At 41.9% G+C, this 22,937-nt stretch overlaps 2 protein-coding genes across 2 annotated transcripts; both read right to left on the bottom strand.

Moving 5' to 3' along the window:
* Window positions 1-5,699: 5,699 nt before the first annotated feature.
* On the bottom strand, window positions 5,700-6,454 carry LOC121134600 (seminal vesicle secretory protein 5-like; the record flags this gene model as incomplete). The annotated part of the gene is made up of 2 exons (XM_040733115.1): window positions 6,311-6,454; window positions 5,700-5,860 (listed from the first exon to the last, which is right to left on the bottom strand). Coding segments are annotated over exons 1-2 (237 nt in total), but the record flags the coding sequence as incomplete, so codon positions are not given.
* A 14,183-nt stretch (window positions 6,455-20,637) lies between these two features.
* On the bottom strand, window positions 20,638-22,494 carry LOC121134519 (seminal vesicle secretory protein 6-like). The gene is made up of 3 exons (XM_040732991.1): window positions 22,376-22,494; window positions 21,413-21,925; window positions 20,638-20,795 (listed from the first exon to the last, which is right to left on the bottom strand). The coding sequence occupies exons 1-2, from the start codon at window positions 22,449-22,451 to the stop codon at window positions 21,453-21,455; spliced, it is 549 nt and encodes a 182-aa protein (XP_040588925.1). The 5' UTR covers window positions 22,452-22,494; the 3' UTR covers window positions 20,638-20,795; window positions 21,413-21,452.
* Window positions 22,495-22,937: the final 443 nt, after the last annotated feature.

The raw sequence follows: 22,937 nt of genomic DNA, 5'->3' as shown, positions 1-22,937 counted from the left end.
TGATTTGTATTTTCCTCCATTTCTTGCATTTTTTGTTTGCTTTTTCTTCCATTTCTTTAAGGAATTTTCTCATTTCCTCTTTGAGGGCCTCTATCATCTTCATAAAGTTGTTTTTAAGGTCATTCTCTTCTGCTTCATCTGTGTTAGGATGTTCAGGCATTCTTGGTCTAGAATCCCTAGACTCTGGTGGTGTCATGCTAGTCTTTCTGTTGTAGAATGTGTTCTTATACTGTGGTCTTCCCATCCCTTCTCTCAGTGGGTGCAAGTAGTGTCTCTCCTTCTCCTAGTGTGTATGGCTCCAAGGCTCTGATGGCAATAGATTCTATTTGGTTTTGTCTATCCCTAGATCCTCTTCCCTGTGGGTGCAGGTATGTCCAAGACTCCAATGGAGGCAGACACTCTCCTGATGAGTGCAGGCAGGTCCAAGACTACATTGGTGGCAGACACTGGATGTTTTTGTTTGCCCCCAGGTCTGTAGGGGATTTGGTGGGTGGAAAGAGGCTACATGAAGTCTCTGGGTCAGGGAACTCCAAGGAGGGGTGGGAAGTGTGCAGGAGAAGGCCCGGTACTAACCTCTCCCAGTGGGTGCAGGTGGGTCCAAGACCCATTCCTTATATTTTATATTTCTATCCATCTCATTTTCAAATTGGGTCATTTTTCTACTTAGTTCTTTATAGTTTAAGATATTTGTATATTCTGGATATTACTCCTCTGGCAGAGGAATAGCTGGCAAAGATTCTCTCCCATCCTGTGGAATTCTTCTTCATTTGATTGCTTCCTTAGTTTTTTAGTTTTGTGAGTTTCCAGTTGTTGATTGCTGGCCTTAATTCCTTGACAAATGGAGTCCTATTCAAAAATTCCTTTCTCACACTTATATCTTGTATTGTTGCTTTTACATCTCTTGCCCTTGCTTTTCCCTTTTATAACATTTCTCCTCTACTGTTTTCTTTCCTTTCTTACTTTTATTTAAAAATTTTATCTTCTATGTCTGTATGTGTTCTTGCATGTGTCTTGGGCACCTGAGAGTGTCTTGTGGCTCTGGATCCTGGAAGTCATTGACCCCCTACACCTCGAGGTACAGAGAGTTGTGAGTTATCCACTATAGGTGCTGTGAACCAGTCTCAGCCTTCCCAAGAACAGTAAATACTCTTATCCACTGAGTAATCTTTCCCGCCTTAAGAAATGACTTCATATAAGAAAACAGGGCTAGAAAGATGTGTGGTGGTTAAGAATATTTATTGTTCCTATAAAGAGCCTAAATCTGGTGCCTAACTCAACAAAATGCAGAGGGGCTAGCTTATCTGGAAAAAAGGTCTCTTTGAGTGAGCAGTCTCAGGCTATAAATACCTAGGAGGAGGAAGCTGCAGTTGCTAGTTTCTGTGCACACTGGTCAAGCCATAGTACTTTGGAAAGCTTTGCCATCCCTCTGAGCTTCATCTGTGGATGGACTTGCTGGTCTCATGGGGCTGAGGCCATTGGAGTCCTTGGCATGGCTGTCCCATGTCAACAATACACATTCACTCAGGGCTTTACTCACTCAGGCTTCCTCCACTCCCTACCATTATACTTTATAGCAATCTAAATAAGAAATTGAGCTTTACTAACTCATAGTGTAAGTAATAAACAAATTGCACCACCAATTTGTAAGAATGTTTATTTAGATGATACACATATGTCTTAATTAGGGTTTCTATTGCTGTGAAGAGACACCATGACCACAGCCAACTCTTATAAAGCAAAGCATTTAACTGGAGTGACTCACAGTTTCAGCAGTTCAGTCCATTATCATCATGGCAGGACAAGGCAGTGTGCAGGCAGACTTGGTACTGGATAGGTATCTGAGGATTCTATATCTTCAGACAACAGGTAGTGATCGGTCTCACTTGGAGTGGTTTATGTATATATGAGACCCCAAAACTTGCCTCCACTGAGACATATGTCCTACAAGAAGTTCACACCTCCTAACAGTGTTACTCCCTTGGGGCTCATTTTCTTTCAAGCCACCACAACATACAAAGAAAGTTTTAACTAGTAAGCAGATGCAAATAGAGACCATTAAAAACACTAAGGGCAGGAATTCATGACATGACTATGAGCCAATTAGCTTCCTCTTCCTTTCACAGGTGATCACCTCACCAGGTAGTCATTGTCATCTCTCTGGTGTTTGTAACAGCATTTTTATTGTGTGGATATTGAGTATCAGTCTCAGGATGGGTCAAGAGAATTCTCATAACTTTGCTTAAATCTTATGTTGTTAATGGACTTGGCCTTTACTTGGTCAGTGAATGTATTATTCATTCAAATCAGTTTTCTTGATCTTATATTTGCAATTTTTTTGAACTCTTATTGGAGTGCCTACAGGGCAGGAGAATTGTTATTCTCAGTTGGGTGTCTTTTGTGTTTTCACTGTTGGGTAATTTGTACTTTTGGCATCTCTGTTTTTAGATCATGAGGAGTGTGTGAGTTTCTATATAGGTTCCTCTGCAGTACAGGTTTTTAAAATAATCTGGGGGTGGGGGAGACGACCATATGTTGTGTAATTATTCACCTCCATTACCACTGATCTTCAATTACACAAAAGGCACCATAACTAGTCTTCAGTGCTTCAGGAGATGTTTAAGCAGAAAAACACCAAAAGTTGTATAAAATATGTGAAGGAACAGACATGTGACATTGTCTTCTTTCTGCCATGTTGCTTCCCTAGTCCTGAATGTGGCCCATTCAGTAGATCTCGTCCTTCAGCTTGATAGAGTCCTTCTCTGGGAGAAGTCCCTTGATCCAGGTCCCATCATTGCCTAGCATAGTTGTCCTCAGGTCACTCCAGCCTTGATGGATTCTGCTTAGCTGTGTGTTATAAAAGTGAGTTCCAAGGTAACTTTCCACTCCTCATCCTCCTGCATTTGGATTATAAGCAAATATCATCATGCCTGGCTCAATTCTTTTGTTGAAGGTAAGATATGTTAGTCATGACATAGTCAATATGGGCCAAAAATCTTTTGTATGTGTACTGTGTTATCAGAAAGTTAATATATTATGAGCATATTGTTAAGTGAATGATTTAAGAGATGTGTTCATTCCAATGGGGAAAATTATAATGGACTATGGACATGCATTCCAAGAATATCCAGAATTGAGAAGGGCCAATTATCTTCTGAATTTAAAGTTTCAATAAATTTTCTTGCTTTATCATGCCTATATTCACTAGAGACAGAGATACAGTATCTAACTCATCTGAGCCTGTAGTAAGGATAACCTAATGTTTGTAACCTAATGTTTGGCCATAGCTTCTAGAATCTAAGTGATCACTGTCTCTGGATTCTGAGCATATTCCTGCCAGCCATTTTGACAAGGACAAGGTTTTCATATTTTCTCACATTCGGAGTCATGATTCCTTTTTCCTCTGGCATCAAGTATTTCCAGCAGTAGTGTCTTGGTCCCTGTTCTATGGCTATGAGGAGACACCATGACCATGGCAACACTTAAAAAAGAAAGTCTTTAACTGGGGGCTTGTTTATAGTATCAGAGGTTTAGTCCATGGTCATCACAGTGGAAAGCAGGCAGGCATTGTGTTGGAGCAGTAGATGAGAGATGTACATCCTGAGAGACAGAGAGAGAAGGTCTGGCATGGACTTTTGAAACTGTAAACCCATCCCCATCTACAATACCTTCTCCAACAAGACCACACCACTTTCAACAAGGCCATAACTCTTCCAGAAAGGCCACACCTCCTCCAACAAAGCCATATCTCTTCCAACAAAGCCACATCTCCTCCAACAAGGCCACACCTCCTAATCCAGCTGAACCAGGTTATCAACTGGGAACAAGGCAGGCAAATTTAGGAGCCTATGTGTGTCATTCTCATTCAGATCACCACAACTATGTGACTCTGTTGGCTCAAATCCTTGCTTGTGGATCACAGAAGTATGATAGCCTTTCTTCTTGCAGTGCCTATGATGTGTTTTCTTTCCATATTTATTTCTGCTCTTGGGGGATTTAGGCCCTGGAGTCTTCATTAAATACTCGAAGAAAGGTATATGAACATCAAGATTTGTACTTGGAGACACCCTCCCTAGCTATTGTAGTTGGTCCTTTGGTGTGTCTGTCCACAGATGGCATTGTTTAATACATGCTTGTATAAGTGGTAGACACTTCATGTATCACACTTAATGACGTTGAATCTTTTCTTTTTTATTTTTAAAATTATTTATTTATTTTTATATTATGTACATTGGTGTTTTGCTTGCATGTAAGTCTGTTTGAGGGTGTTGGATCCTTTGAAACTGGAGTTAGAGACAGTTGTGAGCTGGCATGGGAAAAGAACCCACGTCCTCTGGAAAAGCAACCAGTGATCCCAAGTGTTGACCATCTCTCCAATCACTGGGGACACGGAATCTTAAAAAGAAGCCATTCAATAAGCAAGATACTTGAAACACATCACACTGGTGAACCTGGGGACACCTGATGAGGGCTTTGCAGTGGCGTATTGGAACATGACTTCTCTGACATGGCCTAGCTTGCCAGTTTGAAGCCCCACTAAGAAGATGGTCAGGCAGGGATTAGGGTTAGTTGAAGTGATTGGCAGTCATAGTGCCTGCTACTGAATAATGCGTCTCTATCCAGAGCTTAGGAAACGTGTCTTTGCATAGAATTCACCATACCGACACTTCCTTTAATTGTGGAACTGTTAATTCCAAGAATCCAACCAGCTCCTATGCCCCAGAAGCAAGAGACTTCAGGAGATAATGATGCAGAATGATATCTTTTTTATTGAAAAGGTTGAATTTGAATAGTGTCAGGGTTGGGAATCTTAAGAAAAAGCAGGCGTGAGAAGGAAGGGACAGCCATGGGCTGTTTCGGGGACCCAGGGGAAGACTGAATCCTGAAGACAACTCAGACTTCTCTCAGTTCGGTGACACCTAGGGGAAGAGAGGACGTCATGTGGAGTAGGACAGGGGAAGGCACAGGGGACATTTGGTGTATTTCTCAGGTCTCTGTGGTTGCCTTTACTGCAGGTAACTGCTGTATTTCATCTCTAGTGTGTAACAAGCAGGGGCATTTTTTTTTTCTTATGAGAGGGAAGAGGACGCTAACTCTTGGAACTATGGCCTCTGAAAGAGATAATTGCTTCTCACAGGGTTGTGTGGACACAAGGAGATTGCATCTACTGCACTGTTTTCTACCACGATAAGCACAAAATTAAGTTTTACAAGAACAACACAAAAAAGTGACAAGATTCTATTATAAGCTCAGCCATATGCTTGTGCAGGTGGTACACACTCAATTTTACCACTTGCTGGATCGGGCAGGAGAAAAACATTGATGCCACACACTAAGGCTAGGAATTCAGGACACAGTCATTGCTGAGTACCTTCCTCTGCTCTGCTGGGTACTACCCTTACTTTCCCAAAGGTCATGCTCCACGGCTCCCCAGGTGTGCACAGTGGGGATCAGCCAGTTCTACAATGGCTCAGGGAATAGCCATGCATAGCTTCAAAACCCTGATGCAGGCATCTCCCTCACCTGGTGATATCCTTACCTTCATATTGGTCCAGGTCTTCAGTTGGCCAGTGAACATGTTATTTCCCAGCAATCTGGGTTTTCGTTCTACTTTTAAAGGAGCTCATGCTTTCTTCTTGAGATCCTCTTGTCTTAAAATTAAGATCACCATCGCTGATACCATGTTTCTCTTCCCTTTCCTCGTAGAATTCCTCTGTGATGGTAGTCCTGGGATTTTTTGATTTAAAGGTACTCCATGAGCTTTCACTGTGTCTGTATTCATTATGGATAGAACTCGATCCCCCACTGCTCCCCAGGATCTCTAGTTCAAGGTTTTCTCTTGATGTGTCATGTGCAAATCTATCTGTGAAGAGAAAAGTATGCCTAATTCTCTGTCCATCTTTCTGTGTGTTCTGAATTAGTTGGGCGTCAGAACACTGTCAAGAGCCCATCCTTCAGCTCTGGCTATGGACCTGTGTTCAGATGTACCTTGTTGCTGTTTTGCTGCCTACAAAGCCATTGACCATTAGTCCAGTTAGAAGTTGGAGTGATCTACTTGTCAAATGGCCTTTTCAACTCCCCTCACAATTGACAATGAGGATGTTTGCGATACCCACTGTCCCACATTCCCCTGCAGCCCTCCTTACTGATGTTTTGCCCACCCCGTTACTGATATTCACATAAAAATTATGTGAATATCAGTTTCTACCAGGGACAGAAGCCCTGGGAACAGAGCCTTTTGTAGACTCCAGGTGGACCCCTTTGAGAACATTTTCCTCAAATACCTTTCCCACAGAACAAACTTGCCACTCACCACGGGGTCTTCCTGCAGCTGGTTCTGTCACCAGAACCAGGAGCAATGTAAGGAGGAAGAAGCTGGTAGGATTCATCTTGCCTGGAAGGACCTTGGCTGAGAGCTGAGCTGAGCTTCTCCTTTATATATTTCCTGACTGGCTTTGCCTGCAGGTATGGAAGGCAGTGACCTTTCTTATCTGTAAATGTCAGCTTCATTGTCTCTGCACAGTAGGGGTCTTGGTACTGCTCCCTTGAACTCTGTAAGGACACAACATCAGAGCAGGTAAGAAGAGATGAACATGCCTGCAGTGAGCCTAGGTGTGGTCCCAGAGGAGCCAGGGTTGTTCTGAAGGAAACACAGGTAGGGCTTGTTTTTATTTATCTCCCCTTGAATTCTGATCTGCCATTGGAAGCATGGTGTGCAAGGAGAAGGAAAAGGAAGTCCATGTTTTAGGAGAAGAAAGCGAGTGGAAGTAGTGTCACTGACTGGATTTTATGTGGCCCGGTTACAACGGCTCTCGCTTTGTTCTTAGTGTAGTGACTTCTCCCCAGCAGAGCTCTTAGATCACCGTGAAGTGACACTGACATGGCTTCCTGTACCTGCTTGACTCCACTCCTCCCACGTCTGCCCTTTTGTGAGGCCTCCAGGAAATGCTTCATGCAGAGACTGATTGTGAAAGCAAGGTCCTGATAGCTTGGGTTGTATCTTTAGATTAAAAAATTAATCTGCTATCTAATGTACTGTGCAAATGGTTCAGATAAAACCCAGGGAACAAATCTGAAAAAAAAGGTCCAGAAATCACAGAACACAGTATTACGCTGATATTGATAAAGAGCTCATTAAAACACACATTCAACACAATGAAAGCACACTCAGCAACCCAGGGGAAGGGAATGAGCAAGCCTAAGTTCACCAGATGTATTGATTCCAATTAGTCGAATACATAGAACTTGCTGGATGACTGTTTTGAAAGCAAGTAATGAATGGCACACAGTTTGACTCTTAGCACTTGAAAGTACTGAGCCAGTGTCTTGTGTAATCAAAGCCAGTATGGGAGACATAAGTGACACTCTGACATATGGAGACGTGTTAATTCCACCAGGTAAGTATAAACCACTACCATAATTTGAGCCAAATTTGAAGCAAGTTTTAAAAAAATCTGGCCAGGGTGATAGACTCTGGTCAGGTCCATTCCAGGGTTCCCAGGAAATGGTGACAAGTCATATTGTACAGAGGTTTATAAAAGCAAACCGTAAGGCTACATGTTTCCCACCAGGTCCATTCAGAGGAAAACATATGGGCTACCATACTATGAAGGAAAGTCAGGGCAGGAATTCATGCCAGAAACCTAGAGGCAGAAACTGAAGCAGAGGTCATGGAAGAACACTGTTTACTGACTTGCTCTTCATAGCTTTCCTAGTGAGCTTTCTTATAGCACCCAGGACCACAAGCCTAAGAGTTTCATTGCCCATGGTAAGGTGGTCTCTCTCACAGTAATCATCAATCATGAAAATTGCCAGAGCTTTTCCCATTGGCCAGTCTGGTGGAGGTATGTTCTCAGTTGAAGTTTCCTTTTCCCAAATGGGTCTGCCTTCTGTCATACTGACAAACAACAAAGACCAGACAGCACACAGCAGCTCCAAGTGTTTTCCTTCTCTATGCTATAAGAACCCTTCTTTAAAATCACACAGAAATGCTAAATAACAATGGGTACACAAAAGAGAGATCATTTTGAATATTCCTTAATGATGTGAAGGCAGAGTATCTTGGAAGTTGTGAGTCCCATCTTAATAAATGCAGAATTTTTAATAAATAAAAATATCTGGAGTGTTCACTGTCTTAGTCCATGTTCTATTGCTATAAAGGGACCCAAGACCATGGCAATTCTTATAAAGGAAAATAAACCACCACATTCCACTCCCTGTCCCCTATAGGCTTGAAGACAAATCATAACACAAAATGCATTTAGCACAACTTCAAAAGTCCCCATTATCTATCACAGTGTCAAGGTTGTTTAAAAGTCCGAAGTTCAAAGTCTATTCTAAGACTTCAAGGCAATCTATTAGCTGTGACCCTCCTGAAAAATTAAAATAAAATATCTGTCGCTGTAACGATAAACGGCACACTTGTTGAGGGTATAGGTAACTGTTTATTGTAGAAATTACCTACAAGAGAATATGCACCAACAAGGTGAGTCAGTAGCTTTCGCCACAAAACCGGAAGCCGAAAAGAGAGCATGTGGCTCTCCTGCACAGTCTTTTATTAGCATCTCCGTATATGCCTCTAGCCACACCCAAAGTGGACATGGCTAGCAGCATAGTTCACTGCTCTCTCATTACCACATCCGTATGCACGTCTAGCGCACTGCATGGCTAGCAGAATAGTCCTAAGTCTCCTCCTACAATTCCCCTTTTAGTCTAAAGAAGATATATAAACTTAAAACAACACTAATTTGTGTCAATGAACAAAATGTCTCAAACAGCTATCCCATCTAAACCTAAGCTTATCTGAAAGAAATACCCAAGTCTGAACACCTCCTTCCAATCCCCACTCTAAAATAATTGAAAACTAGCACTAACAGGTGTAAACTATCCTACAATATCAATAGTAGGGAGAGGGGGTGTGGAATTCTCAGAGCTATTTCCTGCTGAGATGGGATGATGACAATCTCATGGGGACCTGTGAGAAGAAAAATGTTAGTGTAACAAAATCTTAAATAGATTAGACAGTCTCTGTTTGGCAGGAGATGCTTGATTGAAGTTCTTGACTGGAGTTCTAGTGTTAATTGAAGCTCTCATCTGAAGCTCTGGCCAGATTGTAGAAGGTGCACTGTAGCAGTTCCTTGGTCTGGAGTTGTGTCGAGTGATGTAGTCCCAAGCCAGTCCCAGGATGGTGCTTGTCAGGTGGAGTCGATGATGTGGGGCAGTTCAGATGCATCAAGTTGAATAAGGTGGAGTCGATGAAGTGGTGCCTCATTCTCTATCCAAAGTGGCTGAAGATTGCTGTCATGAAATCCCTTGTTATCTGGAAAACTCTAACATCAATGTTAACAAATAAAATTTTAACTTTTATATGTATGCATACTGGAAAACACTACAATAGGGAAGACAGTAAACATGAAGGAGATTAGACTTTTCAGAAAAAGAAATCCATAGATAACAGTCTCTAATTTTGTTTTCTTCTGTCTTATGTCAATGGCTCTTTGATATAATACAGAAATTCTGAATTTTATTTAAACAATACACTTGAATTTAGAGTAGAAGAGCCAATCCAACTCCAAAGCCAGCTTTAGTTAAATAAATGGGGACTAAAGCATATTAAGAAACAAAGAGAAATGGGTGTTATAAAAACAATATAGAGAAATTTAGACTTTGATACCACACAGTGAGTTATTGTTTATTTGATGGTCCTCAGGGTAGCTATCCATTCTTCTTCAGGTATCCATACATCCAGTATTTTTTGCTGAGTTTTCCTGTGAAGGCAAAAAACAAAACACTTCTCTTTCCTTTTAGGAGGTCACCTTACCCATGGTAGAATATGACCTTGTAGATGAGCTGTCATCTTTCCTCCTCCTAAGGTGTCTTCTGTTCGGATCGAATTTTGTTTAATTTTGATGGAAACCAAAGTTTTTCTTCTCCTGTGGAAACAAAGCAAAACCCCTTCCCTAACGTAACATGTATCCTGGTTTCGGTACTGAGGTTATAACATCCTTAAATATACCGGTTGGTTCAGCTAAGAAGTTTTCTTTGTACTCCAGTGTCTTTCTGCACCAGTTTGTCCTTTTTCATTAGCATTAAGAAAATTCAACATTAGTAACACATTATGTATTCTGTGTTTGAGTGTCTTTGTCCCCCCTGGCTGTTTATGATGCATTTCTTTTAAAACTTGGTTAGATTTTTCAACCACTGCTTGTCCTGTGGGATTGTAAGGTATACCAGTTACATGTTTTATATAATGATATTTGAAAAACTGTTAATTTACTGGAGACATATGATGGAGCATTGTCAGTTTTTATTTGTGCAGGTATACCCATAACAGCCATCACCACTAAGAGATGAGGGCAGTAGCCCATTGGAAGCCTGAGAACTGCCAAATTCTGGAAAGTGAAGAACATCCATTTGCCAAAGTTCATTCCTGCGAATACCTTTGGGATTAGTACCTGCTGGTAACAAAGATTGATGGTAGAATGAGCAAGCAGGGCAATTTCTTACTATTTACTTGGCTTGTAGACAGGTGATAGAAAAGTCCTTCTTTAAACCTTTGCTGTTAACATGGTGTTTCTTATGAAATTCTGAAGCTTCCAACACACTTCCTATTAATAAATGATCAATCTCCTCATTGCCTTGTGCTAGAGGACCTGGCAGACCCATATGGGATTTGATGTGTGTTATATATATAGGATGAGTTCTGTTTCTGATGGTTTCCTGTAATTGTAAATACAATGATGTTAATTCTGTGCCATCATAAACAAATTATGCAGCCTCAATGTGCAAGACAACTCTCTCTGCATACTGAGAGTCTGTAACTATATATATATATATATATATATATATATATATATATATTTTTTTTTTTTTACGAGACAGGGGTTCTCTGTATTGTTTTGGAGGCTATCGGTCCAGCCCAGCCTGGAACTCACAGAGATCCGCCTACCTCTGCCTCCCGAGTACTGGGATTAAAGGCGTGCGCCACGACCACCCTGCAAGAGTCTGTAACTATATTAAGAGGCTCTGTAAAGTCTTTAAGTACCATGAGAATGGCATACAACTCTGTCTTTTATACAGAGTTATAAGGGCTTTGAACTACTTTACTTATATATCCTGACTTATACCCTGCCTTACCTGATTTGTTTGCATCTGTGTAAAAGGTAAGAACTCCAGAAATAGGTGCTTTTCTCACGATATGTAGAAGAATCCATATTGCTTTCGTTATATATTTGATTCTCTCTGTTTTGGGATAATTGTTACTAACAGGTTACTGCAAGCCATCTGCCAATACTCATTATCCTTCCTTAAGGAGGAAATTTCCTCATTAGTTAAAGTACAATAATTTCTGCTGGATCTCTTCCATTCACTTGACAAGGCCTTAACTTACCTTTTAATATCAAATCTGAGATCTTTTCTATATATGTTTTCAGTTTTTTATTTTATGTGGCAGAAATAGGCATTCTAGTATGATGTCTTCCATCTGCATTAAAATTCCTGTAGGGTATTCTCTACATGGTAAAATAATAAGAATGCAGTCCAGTTTTGGATCCACACGGTCCACATGTGCTTCTACCACCAAGAGCTTGTCTATGATTCATATCTGATATAGGAGGAATGTTAATCTGTGTATTCCATTGCTGTAATAGATCACGACCCAAGAGATTTATAGCAATCTCTGCAACATATGGCTTCAATCTTCCTCTCTGTCCTTCTGGCCCAATAAAGTCAATCTATCTAGTGCTTGGTTTCACTTGAGATAGGGTTCCAATCCCTAAGAATTGCTTGTTTACATCTTTTAGAGGCCATCTCAAGGGCCAAGACTTTTGTTTTATGATAGTGATATCATCTCCAGTCTCTAAAATGCTGGTAATCACCTTGTTATTTACTTTAACTGGTAACTTGGGTCTGTGATCTGTATAGAAGTTTGCCAAAATATACATTTTGTATTTCCTCCAGTTATAATTGATTCATCCTCTGTAGCTAATTATTATCCAGTGCCATATTATTTACAATAGGCAGTGGATCTTCTAATTGTCCTGGGAGAGACTGTCCTCCACTGTTACTGGGAAAGACTGGACTACTTGGATGGGGGGGGAGGCTCCAAGAGGCCCCTGGACCCGTTTCCCAGCTGTAAAGGTTTACCTTGTCTGTCTGTGGTCGACCAGCATTCCTTGTTCCAGTGTCTTCCTTTGGCACACCTCCTGCAGAGACCAGAAGACCTTCTGTTCGAAGCATTCCTGGTATAAGCATTATTTCTAGGAATGTATCATCTACAGTTACTACTCAGATGTCCTATTCTACCACAGTTAAAGCACTTAGCACTTATATGTCTGTTGAACTTTTTGGAGATTGCCTCCCCTACCCAGCCTTATATATTGTCACGGTTGAGGCATTTGTCATCCTGGTGCCTCTTCAAATCTGTAGCGATTGCTTCATCAACCCAAGCTCCTGTATCCTGACTTTTATATCAAGGTTAGCTGTATATAGGATCCATTCCTCCAATGGCACTGATCTTATTTTTAATGGCCAAAGTACCTACTTGCATTGTGGATTTGTATTCTCATATGCCTAAAATTATATAAGGAGTCACCTAGATTCTGGATTTATTACCTGTACTTCTACTGCTCTGGACAATCATTCTAAAATTTCAGTGAACCTTTCCCTTAGTCCCTGTACTACTTTGGTATAGGGTTGCATTGTCTCTCCTGTTTCATTAACCTTATCCAAAGCATTCAAAGTGGTTGTATGGCATAAAGTCAATACGTGCTCATCATATGCAGTGCAAGCCTGTGGGTCAGCATAAGCATCCTCCCCAAGAATCTTGTTTTGGGGCACTTCATAGCCGTTCTTTAATCCCTGAATCTATAGGGCTTTTACCTCTTGCCACCATAAAGCTCTCCATTGTATTTGATATGAATTTTTGAGCACCACTGAGGCCAATTAGCTCTAGTCTCTAGAGGTCACTCTATTTGCAGTGGCCCATGAGTTCAGGAGTTCCCTGATATAGGGAGAATGAAGACCATAGGAAACAATAGCCTCTTTGATTTCCTTTAGGTCCTTCAGCTGTATATGTTCCCATTGATAAGCAACGAAACCATTTGAGTGCTTCTTTGTGGCTGGTTTTTCAGTTACAGATATTGGGAAGACCATAGTAGAGGGCATAACAACCTTAGGGAGGTCTTCCCAGTGTCTGAGAGGTGCAGGGAAACCCCTGTCCTGACCTGTTGCTTGTATGTCTGATTCTGAAGTATCAGATTGGATGTCTTCTGAGACCTGCAATGTATTTATAATTGTTCTTTTGAGTTCTTGAAGTTCAGGTACTGAAACTCCTGACACCAAATGTCACTGTAACAATAAATGGCACACTTGTTGAGGGTATAGGTAAGTGTTTATCGTGGAAATTACTTACAAGAGAATACAGGCCACCAAGGTAGGTCAGTAGCTTTCCCAAAAAACTGGAAGCTGAAAAGAGAGTGTGTGGCTCTCCTGCAAGGTCTTTTATTAGCATCTCCATACACGCCTCTAGCCACGCCCAAAGTGGGCATGGCTAGCGGCGTAGTTTACCTCCCTTCATTATCATATCCATATGTGCCTCTAGTGTGCTGCATGGCTAGCAGTGCAGTCCTAAAGTCTCCTCCTACAAAGAGCAAATTACATAATTCAAACATATAATGACACAGGATATACATTACCATTCCAAAAGGGAGGAAAGGGAACATAACAAAAAAATACTGAACCAAAGCAAGACTGAAAAACAGCTGGGCAAACTCCAAACTCTGCATCTTCATGCCTGATATCACAAAGCTCTTCAGATCCCCAATTCCTTTCACTCTTTTTCTCTCTTAGGTTGTTTCCACACTTGGTTAGCATCTCTCCTTGGCAGGTATCCCACTGTTCTGACATCGCCAGCATTTTTGAATATCTAATGAAATTCAGGCTTCACTTTCATAACTTAACATGTCGGCCTTTCTGGGCCTCTAATCAGGGACACCGCTGACACATGCCTGGCCTCAGCAGCTTTCCTTAGCCAGAGATGGATAGTTCATAACCTCCTCCTGTATCCTTGACTCTAAAGCTAGAACCACATGGTTGAAGCTGCCACTTTCTTCTGCTGGCTGAGCCTGGAACTCAGCCCTGCTGTTCACATCATCTTTACAAGTTTTTGATGGTTTCCTTCACTGCCTAAGTTTGACTTTCCTGCAACTCACTCTGTAGACCAGGCTGGCCTCAATCATAGAGATGTGCCTGCCTCTGCCTCCTGAGTGCAGGGATCAAGTGCATGTACCACCCTAAGATTTTCTTTAATTCCTTTTCACAAATTGGAAGCTTAGCTGGGTGAGGTCTTACCCTGAGGTCACCACCCCCTTTATTCTACTTAGCATCAGTCTTTTCTTTAATGTTTATCTTCTTGAGCACAGGATATAGCTCCATTATACTTTCGGATGTCCCTCTTTCCCCTCAAAATATTCATTTTGTACTTTTCTTTGCTCACTTTCTTCTTTTCATTATAGAGATGCATAAGACTGGCCATTAATAGCCATAGGACACAGTCAATTCTAGGTTGTTTTGAAATCTCCTATACCAATGCCATTAATCCCAAACTCTTCAATTTAGCTTCAAGCAGATTTTTCAGTAAGGGCAAAATGCAGCCACATTCTTTGCCAAAATATTGCAAGGATGGTCTCTAGGCCACACACCAATGTTCTTCCCCTCTGAAACTTATTGAGCTGGGGCAACAAAGTTCCAATCAGCCTCAGAACCAGTCTTCTACACTCCTACTACGATGGCCCATTAAGACTCTCTGAAAGTGTCCCGTTGCTATTTTAGTTCAAAGTTCTAAAGTTGTTCTGTGTTTCTCGAAACAAAGGCATGGTCAGGCCTATCACAGCAATAGCCCAGTCCCTAGTACCAACTTCTGTCTTAATCAATGTTCTATTTCTTTGAAGAGACACTATGACCATGGCAACTCTCATAAAGGGAAACATTTAATTGGGTCTGGCTTACAGTTTCAGAAGTTTAGTCCATTATTGTCATGGTAGGAAGAATGGTGGCACACAGGCATTCATGGTGCTGAGGAAGTAGCTGAGAGTTCTAAATTTGGATCTACAGGAAGCAGGACGAGAGAGACAAAGACACAGGGCCTGGCTTGGACTTCTGAAACCCCCAAAGCCCTACCTCCAGTGACACATTTTCTCCAACAAGACCATGACTACTCCAGCAAAGTTACCTGCCCTAGTCTGAATCCTTTCAGTTAGTGCCAGGCCTCACGAGCCCATAAGGGTCATTATCATTCAAACCACCACATTCACCAAGGTAGCAATGTAGATCAACTTGAACAATGGAACAAGATAGAGGACCTAAACACATGTTCATGTAATTGCAGCCATCTGATATTTGACAGGCTAAAAACATACATGGAGGTTGGAGGAGGCAGAATCCTCAACAAATGGTGAAATAGGAATACTGGAAGCCCACATGTGGAAGGATGAATCTAGGCCTGTATCAATCACCCTGCACCATAATCTACTCCAAATGAACCAAAGACTTCAATGTGAATTGTGAAATGCTGAAAATTCTAGAAACATAGGCAGAACTCTGTTAGATACAAGTGCAGGAAAGGCCTTTCTGAGGGAGACCCGATCCATTGAAGGATTATGGGCAACAACTGACTAGTGGAAATTTATAGAACTAAAAAGCTTCTGTACAACAAAGAAAACAATCAAGTGAAGAGGAAACTCACAGACTGGGAGAGAATTGTTATCAGCTATTCATCCAATAGAAGATTAATATCCAGAATATACACAGAACTCAAAACAGAACAACCCCCCCCCAAGAAGACAAATGACACAGTTGAAAATTGTTGGGAAGGAGCTAGATAGATGGCTTGATTGTTTAGAAGACTGACTTCTTTCTCAGAGGACCCAGGTTCAACTCCGAGTACCCACATAGTGACTCACAACTATCTGTGACATATGCATTTGGGGTACAGACATATATGTAAATAGATAAGCATAGCACAGTTTTATTAGGGTTCCTGGTATGTATGGCTTTGAACCAAATGTCCACTGGTCTTAGGATCCCATCTAGACTTGGTCTTGCTCATCTAGGATACTGTGTACCTGGGAAGGGAAGCATGTGCATTCATCTCCATCACGTTCTTCAACTCCCTGTTAATTCAAGGTACCCTGTGTTCTGATTCTCTTCTAGATTCCAGAAAATCATAGTAATATACCATCTTTCAGACCAAAGTTCTGCTCTCCATGGACATGAAAAGGGCACAGTTCCCTGATCTTTCTAAGCCTCAGCAACACCAGAAAGCTAGAGTATGTCAAGCTTTCTGGGATTTTAAGTGGCATCTCAACAATTTATAACTCATTTCTGATACTGTGTGATGTTGCAGAGGAAGTCAAAAGTCAGGGCAGAGTTATGAACTTAGTCTAAGCGTCACAATTAGGTTCACATAAATGCCATTTGAGTTTCTCACAGTGGCTTGATGTGTACAGCTGATACCCAGTATCCAGTAGCAATAGGGTACAAATATTTACTTCCTCTCTACCTTTCATTCCTGGATCCAAAAGGCAGCATGAAACAGGGCATGGTCTATTGTCTGCAGCAGGAACCTCTCAGTCTCAGGAGACATCTGAAGAGAAACCACTTGTGCCATGCTCGTGATTCTTGGCTGGAACTGGTTACCAAGTCCATCTTCTTCCCAGACCTTCTTGCTAAGCCCACTCAGGGTCAACATCCAGTAGAACTAGAAGGTAAAACTAGGTACTCAGTATTCATAAACACATAAGTAAATGTGTGTGAATGTCATATTCCAGTATCAAATAACCAGTGAGTTTCGAACTGTTAGCAGAAAGATCTGAATTAGTATGTGGGCCTGAAAACAAGCACAAAATACAGAAGTTGAAACACCTTAAGAATTTCTAGATGTAGACTACATGTCAGAGAGGACAAGCTGATCCAGATGGGAAAGAACACAGCACATGTGCACATCAAAAGAATACATAGGCAGATGGTGGCTACAGGCTTGCACTAGAAGACAGGGTGATGTGTTAGTGTGGAATAGATTACAGGGGGAAAGTTTATTGTGGGTAACCAGGGCATAAATGTTCCCCTCATTCACATCCCTTACTTGTTAAGCCTCAGGGAATATCACTGGAGAGTGGGTGGAAAGATTGTAAGAACTTGGAAGAGCGCTACAAAATAAAGTCTTCTGGACATGACAGGACCGGTGATTTCATGGACTCATGATAGCTGTGCTTACCAGCAGAAAACCTGCATGAGATCAATCCAGTCAACACTCACTCTAGCAAAAGAGGGAAGGGGCTCATGAAGTTCCACAACTAGCCAAGGAGCTATTGGCTTTAAGAGATAGGCATTACTATAAAGAGATATGCATAGCACAGTTTTACACGGACCCATGGGATACATGACTTTGAACCAAATGTCCACTGGTCTTAGGATCCCATCTAGACTTGGTCTTGCTCATCTAGGATAGTGTGTGCCTGCTTCCAACGACTACTGTTGGAAGCAAAGTCAGTTCTCTTCAGCAGTGTTGCCTGTAATAGGTTGGTCATTCTCCAGGACCTGATGTTCTACATGCCCATACACACAGAAGGCACTAAAGGGGCTCAGTGTGTTGATGAGAAGCAGGACAGTGATGTTGCTAATGAAGAAGATGAGGAGGATGAGGGGGAGAAATAATGAATTTGAGAGGAAGACGTTGGGAAGCTGAAGAGTTAGGGTGGGGTTTGGGTGGGAGTAACAATGTTTAAAAGGACCATCTTCCTACATATTCCCACCCTGTGTGCTACAGGGATAAACATATCTATTTTAAAGAAATTTAATTCAATCTGCAACTGCCTGCCCTCTTCCTAAAGCCATTATGTATTATCCCTAAAGCAAAACATGTTTTGTCTATTCCAAAATTATCCAAAGTCTCTCTCCATATTGAAATTTAAACTATCACCCACTTTAAAATCAATGTATTCTCTAGATATTTCTGTTTTGTTTTCTGTGTTCTATTTGCTAGGTGCACCTAATAGAGAGCCCAAACTTATTAGCTACTAGCTATGAGTGCTGTGTAAATATAGAGATGGCTACAGTCACAGAGTCACAGCATAGTGGCTCTGACCTCTGGGCATGAGGCCCTGTTCTCATGATGTCACAGGCAGGCCACCTGCCATTTACTCACAGCCAGAATCACTCTCCTCTCTCCACAAAGATCAAACATGTCCTTGATTAAGAACCTGTCAGTGATGTTTGTCTGCGGGATAACAGAAGTGTCCTGGCCTCTGTGTATTTCATCCAAGATGCTGTATTGAGGTTTGGAATTAATATACTAACATTAAACCCATGTAGACCACTGAGATTTAATTTTAAATAAAATAAAGACAGATTTCTTTGAAGATAAGTGTGTTCCTGTAGCACATGTGAAAACCAAACTCCTCATCCACCAGGCTGTGATGTTCTTACTTTTGAATAATTATTTATCCCCTGGAGCCTCATTAAATATTCAAAGGAAGTTGTATGTGCATCAGGATTTGCACTTGAAGACACCCTCTCTAACCATTATAGCTGGTCCTCTGGTGTGTGTCTCCATGGATGGCATTGTTCAGCACACTCTCCTTGTATAAGATGGAGATACTTCATGTTTCATACTTGAGGACATTGAACCCAAAGGGATATAGACCATGAACAGGATAGTTGAACCAAGTGAAAGGATGTGCTTCTGTGGACTAGCAGGACTGGAGACACCAGTAGATCAGGAATTTACCATGGTCTATTGGAATGTATGTCATCTGACATTTCCTAGGTTGCCAGTTTGAAGTCCCACTAGGAAGAGTAGGATGAGGGTCAAGAGGAGATTTAGAGTATGTGGTTAATACAGTGACTGGCAGAATTCCCGTGCTTTCTACTGAATAATAGGTCTCCAGTCAGAGTTTAGGGAAGTGTTTATGAATACTCTGCACAAGCATGACACAAGAATGTCATTTCCTTTCATTGTCGAACTGCTTTTTTTTTTGTTTGTCTTATAGTTAGAATCCATCAGTATCAGTAGAGAAGTCAAGGCACAAACTCAAGATGGCAATCTGGAGGCAGGACTGAAGCAGAGACCATGGAGGAAAAGGCTGCTTACTGGTTTTTTCCCCAGGGAATGCTTTTTCAGCTTGCTTTTTTATAAAATACAGGCCTGCCTACTGAAAGATACTGCTATTCACAATGGGTTGGCTCCTCTTCCACGATTAGGGAAATGTCTACAGATATGCCCCCAGGCCATCTGATGGAGACAGTTCTTCAATTGAGATTCTCAGCTCCCTGGTTCTCAACTGGTGGGTTACAACCCCTTTGGGGTGGGGGGGCTAATGAGTGCTGGCATATCAGGTATCCTGCATATCAGACATTTGCATTATAATTCATAAAACTAGCAAAATTACAGTTATGAAGTAGCAGCAAAACTACTACTTGCTAGGTTCTGTTTGCTAGGTACTTGCTAGGTGACTTGGGAGGGTCACCACAACGTGAAGAACTGTATTAAAGGGTCACAACATTGGAAAGGTTGAGAACCACTGCTCTAGATTGTGTTAAGTTGGCAAAAACTTACTAACATAGTTTTCACTCAGAAGTTCAACAGGTCCTCCAGGAATATTGCTGCATTTGGATACCAAATTCATCTGCAAAGTTCTTTATTTTTTATATAAATTTTATTTAGATTAGAAAAAAATCTTATTTTACATATGAATTCCAGTTTCCCTCCCATCTTCTCATGCCCCCCACCAACCCCCATCCCATCCCCTATCCACTCCCCAGGGAGGGTAAGACCTTCTGTGAAGGATCATCAAAGTCAGTCAAGTCATTTGAAGCAGGGCCTAGGCCCTTCCCCCGTGTAACCAGGCTAAGACAGTATCCCTCTGTAGGGAATGGGCTTCCAAAGTTCGTTCCTGCACTAGGGATAAATACTGGTTCCACTGCCAAAGGACCCACAGATTGCCCAGGTCCCTCAACTGACACCCATGATCATGGGGTCTGGGTTAGTCCTATGCTGGTTCCCCAGCTGTCAGACAGGGGTCTGTGAGCTCCCACTTGCCCAGGTCAGCTGTTTCTGTTGATTTCCCCGGCATGGTCCTGACCCCTTTGCTCATCACTCCTCCCTCTCTATAACTGGATTCCAGGTGTTTGGCTGAGTGCTTAGTGGTTGATCTCTGCTTCTGCTTCCATCAGCTACAGAATGAATGCTCTAGGATGGCATTTAAGGTAGTCATCAATCTCATTAGGGGAAGGGCATTTAAGGTAGCCTCTCCACTATTGCTTAGATTCTTAGTTGGTGTCATCCTTGTGGATCTCTGGACATTCCCCTAGTGATAGATTTCTCTTTAAACCTATAATCCCTAAACCCTCTATTAAGCTATCTCTTTTCTTGCTCTTCTCTATTCATCCCCTGACTCAATTTCCCTGATCCCTCATTCTTTCCTCCCTCCTCCTCTTCTCCCCTCCTCTTTCTCCTACCTCTTTTCCCCTTCCCCCCATGCTCCCAATTTGTTCAGAAACTCAAAGGCAATTGTGGAACTGTTAATTCCAGGAATCCCACCCGGCCCATATATGGTAGAATCAAGACATTTCAAGAGTCAAAACTTAATTATGCAGAATGTTGTCTTTTTATTGGAAAGAAAGTATTTTAATGAATGTTAGGTTTAGGAATCTCCAAACACAAGTATGAGAAGTAAGTGAAATCCATTTATGGGAGTTTCTGTCCTGAAGACATCACAGGCTTCATTCAAACAAGGCGGCTCCTACAGGAAGACAGTAAAAACATTGAAGCATGACAGTGGGGGATGGAGGATAAAAGAGTCACCCATGTTTCTGTAGTTCTTATTATTGTCATTCACTGATGCTTTTCAACTCTAGTATGTCACAAATGGGAACTCCTCTTTTTTATACATCTCTTTATTTTATTGAGAGGGAAATGGAAGCTAATTCTTGGACCCATGGTCTTTGAGAGAGATGAATGCATCCTAACAGGGTGTGTTGACATGGGAAGAGTATAATACTGTAACACTTTGTTCCATGATAAGCACAAAATGAACTCATGCCCAACAAAATTCTAAGAATTAACAAGCTTGTATTACAACCTGATAAATACACTTGTACATGTATTCAAATTTGTTTACTCTTTGGCTTTTACAAAAGATCTATATCAAAAACATACTAAAAGAAGGAATTCAGGACACAGTCCCAGCTCAGGTATCTTTCTCTGCTCTGCCAGGTATTTCCCTCACCTTTCTAAAGCTCACACTCCATAACTCTCCTGGTGCTCACAGTGGGGAACCAGACTCATAATCGCCCAGGAAGTACTCATGCACATCTGAACTCTGGGGTAGGTGTCTCCCTCACCTAGCAATAACCTTACCTTCATATTGGTCCAGGTCTTCAGCAGGTCCATAGCCATATCAATTGCCTACTTCTTGTGCAAACCGTTGCCTTTGCTTTTTCCCTGTATAAGACCGCTCTAGCTCCCCTGCAGATAAACTTGTCTTGTCACGGGGACCCCCATCACCAGTTTGTTTATACTTCTTTTCCTCATAGGATTCTTCATTCGTGTTGCCTTGGGGACTTCTTGGTTTAAAGGAACTCCATGAATTCTCGCTCCGGCTGTATTCGGGACTTCTTGGTTTAAAGGAACTCCATGAGTTCTCTCTTGGTTTAAAGGAACTCCATGAGTTCTCGCTTGGTTTAAAGGAACTCCATGAGTTCTCGCTTGGTTTAAAGGAACTCCATGAGTTCTCGCTTGGTTTAAAGGAACTCCATGAGTTCTCGCTTGGTTTAAAGGAACTCCATGAGTTCTCGCTCCGGCCGCCCCCTGCTGTGGTCAATTCAGAGGTTTCACCAGAATACTGGTCTTCAGATGTTTGTGAAAATCTGTCTGTGAAGAGAAAAGTATGCCTAATTCTCTGTCCATCTTTCTGTGTGTTCTGAATTAGTTGGGCGTCAGAACACTGTCAAGAGCCCATCCTTCAGCTCTGGCTATGGACCTGTGTTCAGATGTACCTTGTTGCTGTTTTGCTGCCTACAAAGCCATTGACCATTAGTCCAGTTAGAAGTTGGAGTGATCTACTTGTCAAATGGCCTTTTCAACTCCCCTCACAATTGACAACGAGGATGTTTGCGATACCCACTGTCCCACATTCCCCTGCAGCCCTCCTTACTGATGTTTTGCCCACCCCGTTACTGATATTCACATAAAACTTATGTGAATATCAGTTTCCACCAGGGACAGAAGCCCTGGGAACAGAGCCTTTTGTAGACTCCAGGTGGACCCCTTTGAGAACATTTTCCTCAAATACCTTTCCCACAGAACAAACTTGCCACTCACCACGGGGTCTCCCTGCAGCTGGTTCTGTCACCAGAACCAGGAGCAATGTAAGGAGGAAGAAGCTGGTAGGATTCATCTTGCCTGGAAGGACCTTGGCTGAGAACTGAGCTGAGCTTCTCCTTTATATATTTCCTGACTGGCTTTGCCTGCAGGTATGGAAGGCAGTGACCTTTCTTATCTGTAAATGTCAGCTTCATTGTCTCTGCTCAGTAGGGTTCTTGGTACTGCTCCCTTGAACTCTGTAAGGACACAACATCAGAGCATGCCCAGAAAACCTCCCTTGTACTTTGAGAACACTGCACAGCGATTTCTGTACTTGCAGAACCTAATTCAGTTCAGAGTGGGGAAGAGACTTGAGGCTGCAAGGGTCTTCAGGACTTGATCATGACTCCATTCTCCAGCATGGAGTGCCCCCTAAGACTCCATCACTTAAATCAATCACAGACCCAGCTCCGCACTTGTATTTTCATAGCATTCTTCATCCACAGTGTTTTTATTTGACAATGAGTGAACACAGAGGTAGAAGGAAACAGGAAGAAATGGTACTAAGAAGGATCCAAAG

Source organism: Mesocricetus auratus, unplaced genomic scaffold, assembly GCF_017639785.1.
Source record: "Mesocricetus auratus isolate SY011 unplaced genomic scaffold, BCM_Maur_2.0 Super-Scaffold_100028, whole genome shotgun sequence".
NCBI lineage: Eukaryota > Metazoa > Chordata > Mammalia > Rodentia > Cricetidae > Mesocricetus > Mesocricetus auratus.
The sequence above is the reverse complement of the archived record's forward strand: the minus strand, read 5'-3'. Positions and strand labels throughout refer to the sequence as shown.

What these genes read in the sequence shown, in the direction of transcription:
- LOC121134519 (XM_040732991.1), bottom strand. Translation starts at nt 22,451, where the DNA reads ATGAATCCTACCAGCTTCTTCCTCCTTACATTGCTCCTGGTTCTGGTG. An exon ending in AGCTGCAGGGAGACCCCGTG is followed by an intron (nt 21,926 to 22,375) that starts GTGAGTGGCAAG and finishes TTCTCTTCACAG; the next exon opens with ACAGATTTTCACAAACATCT.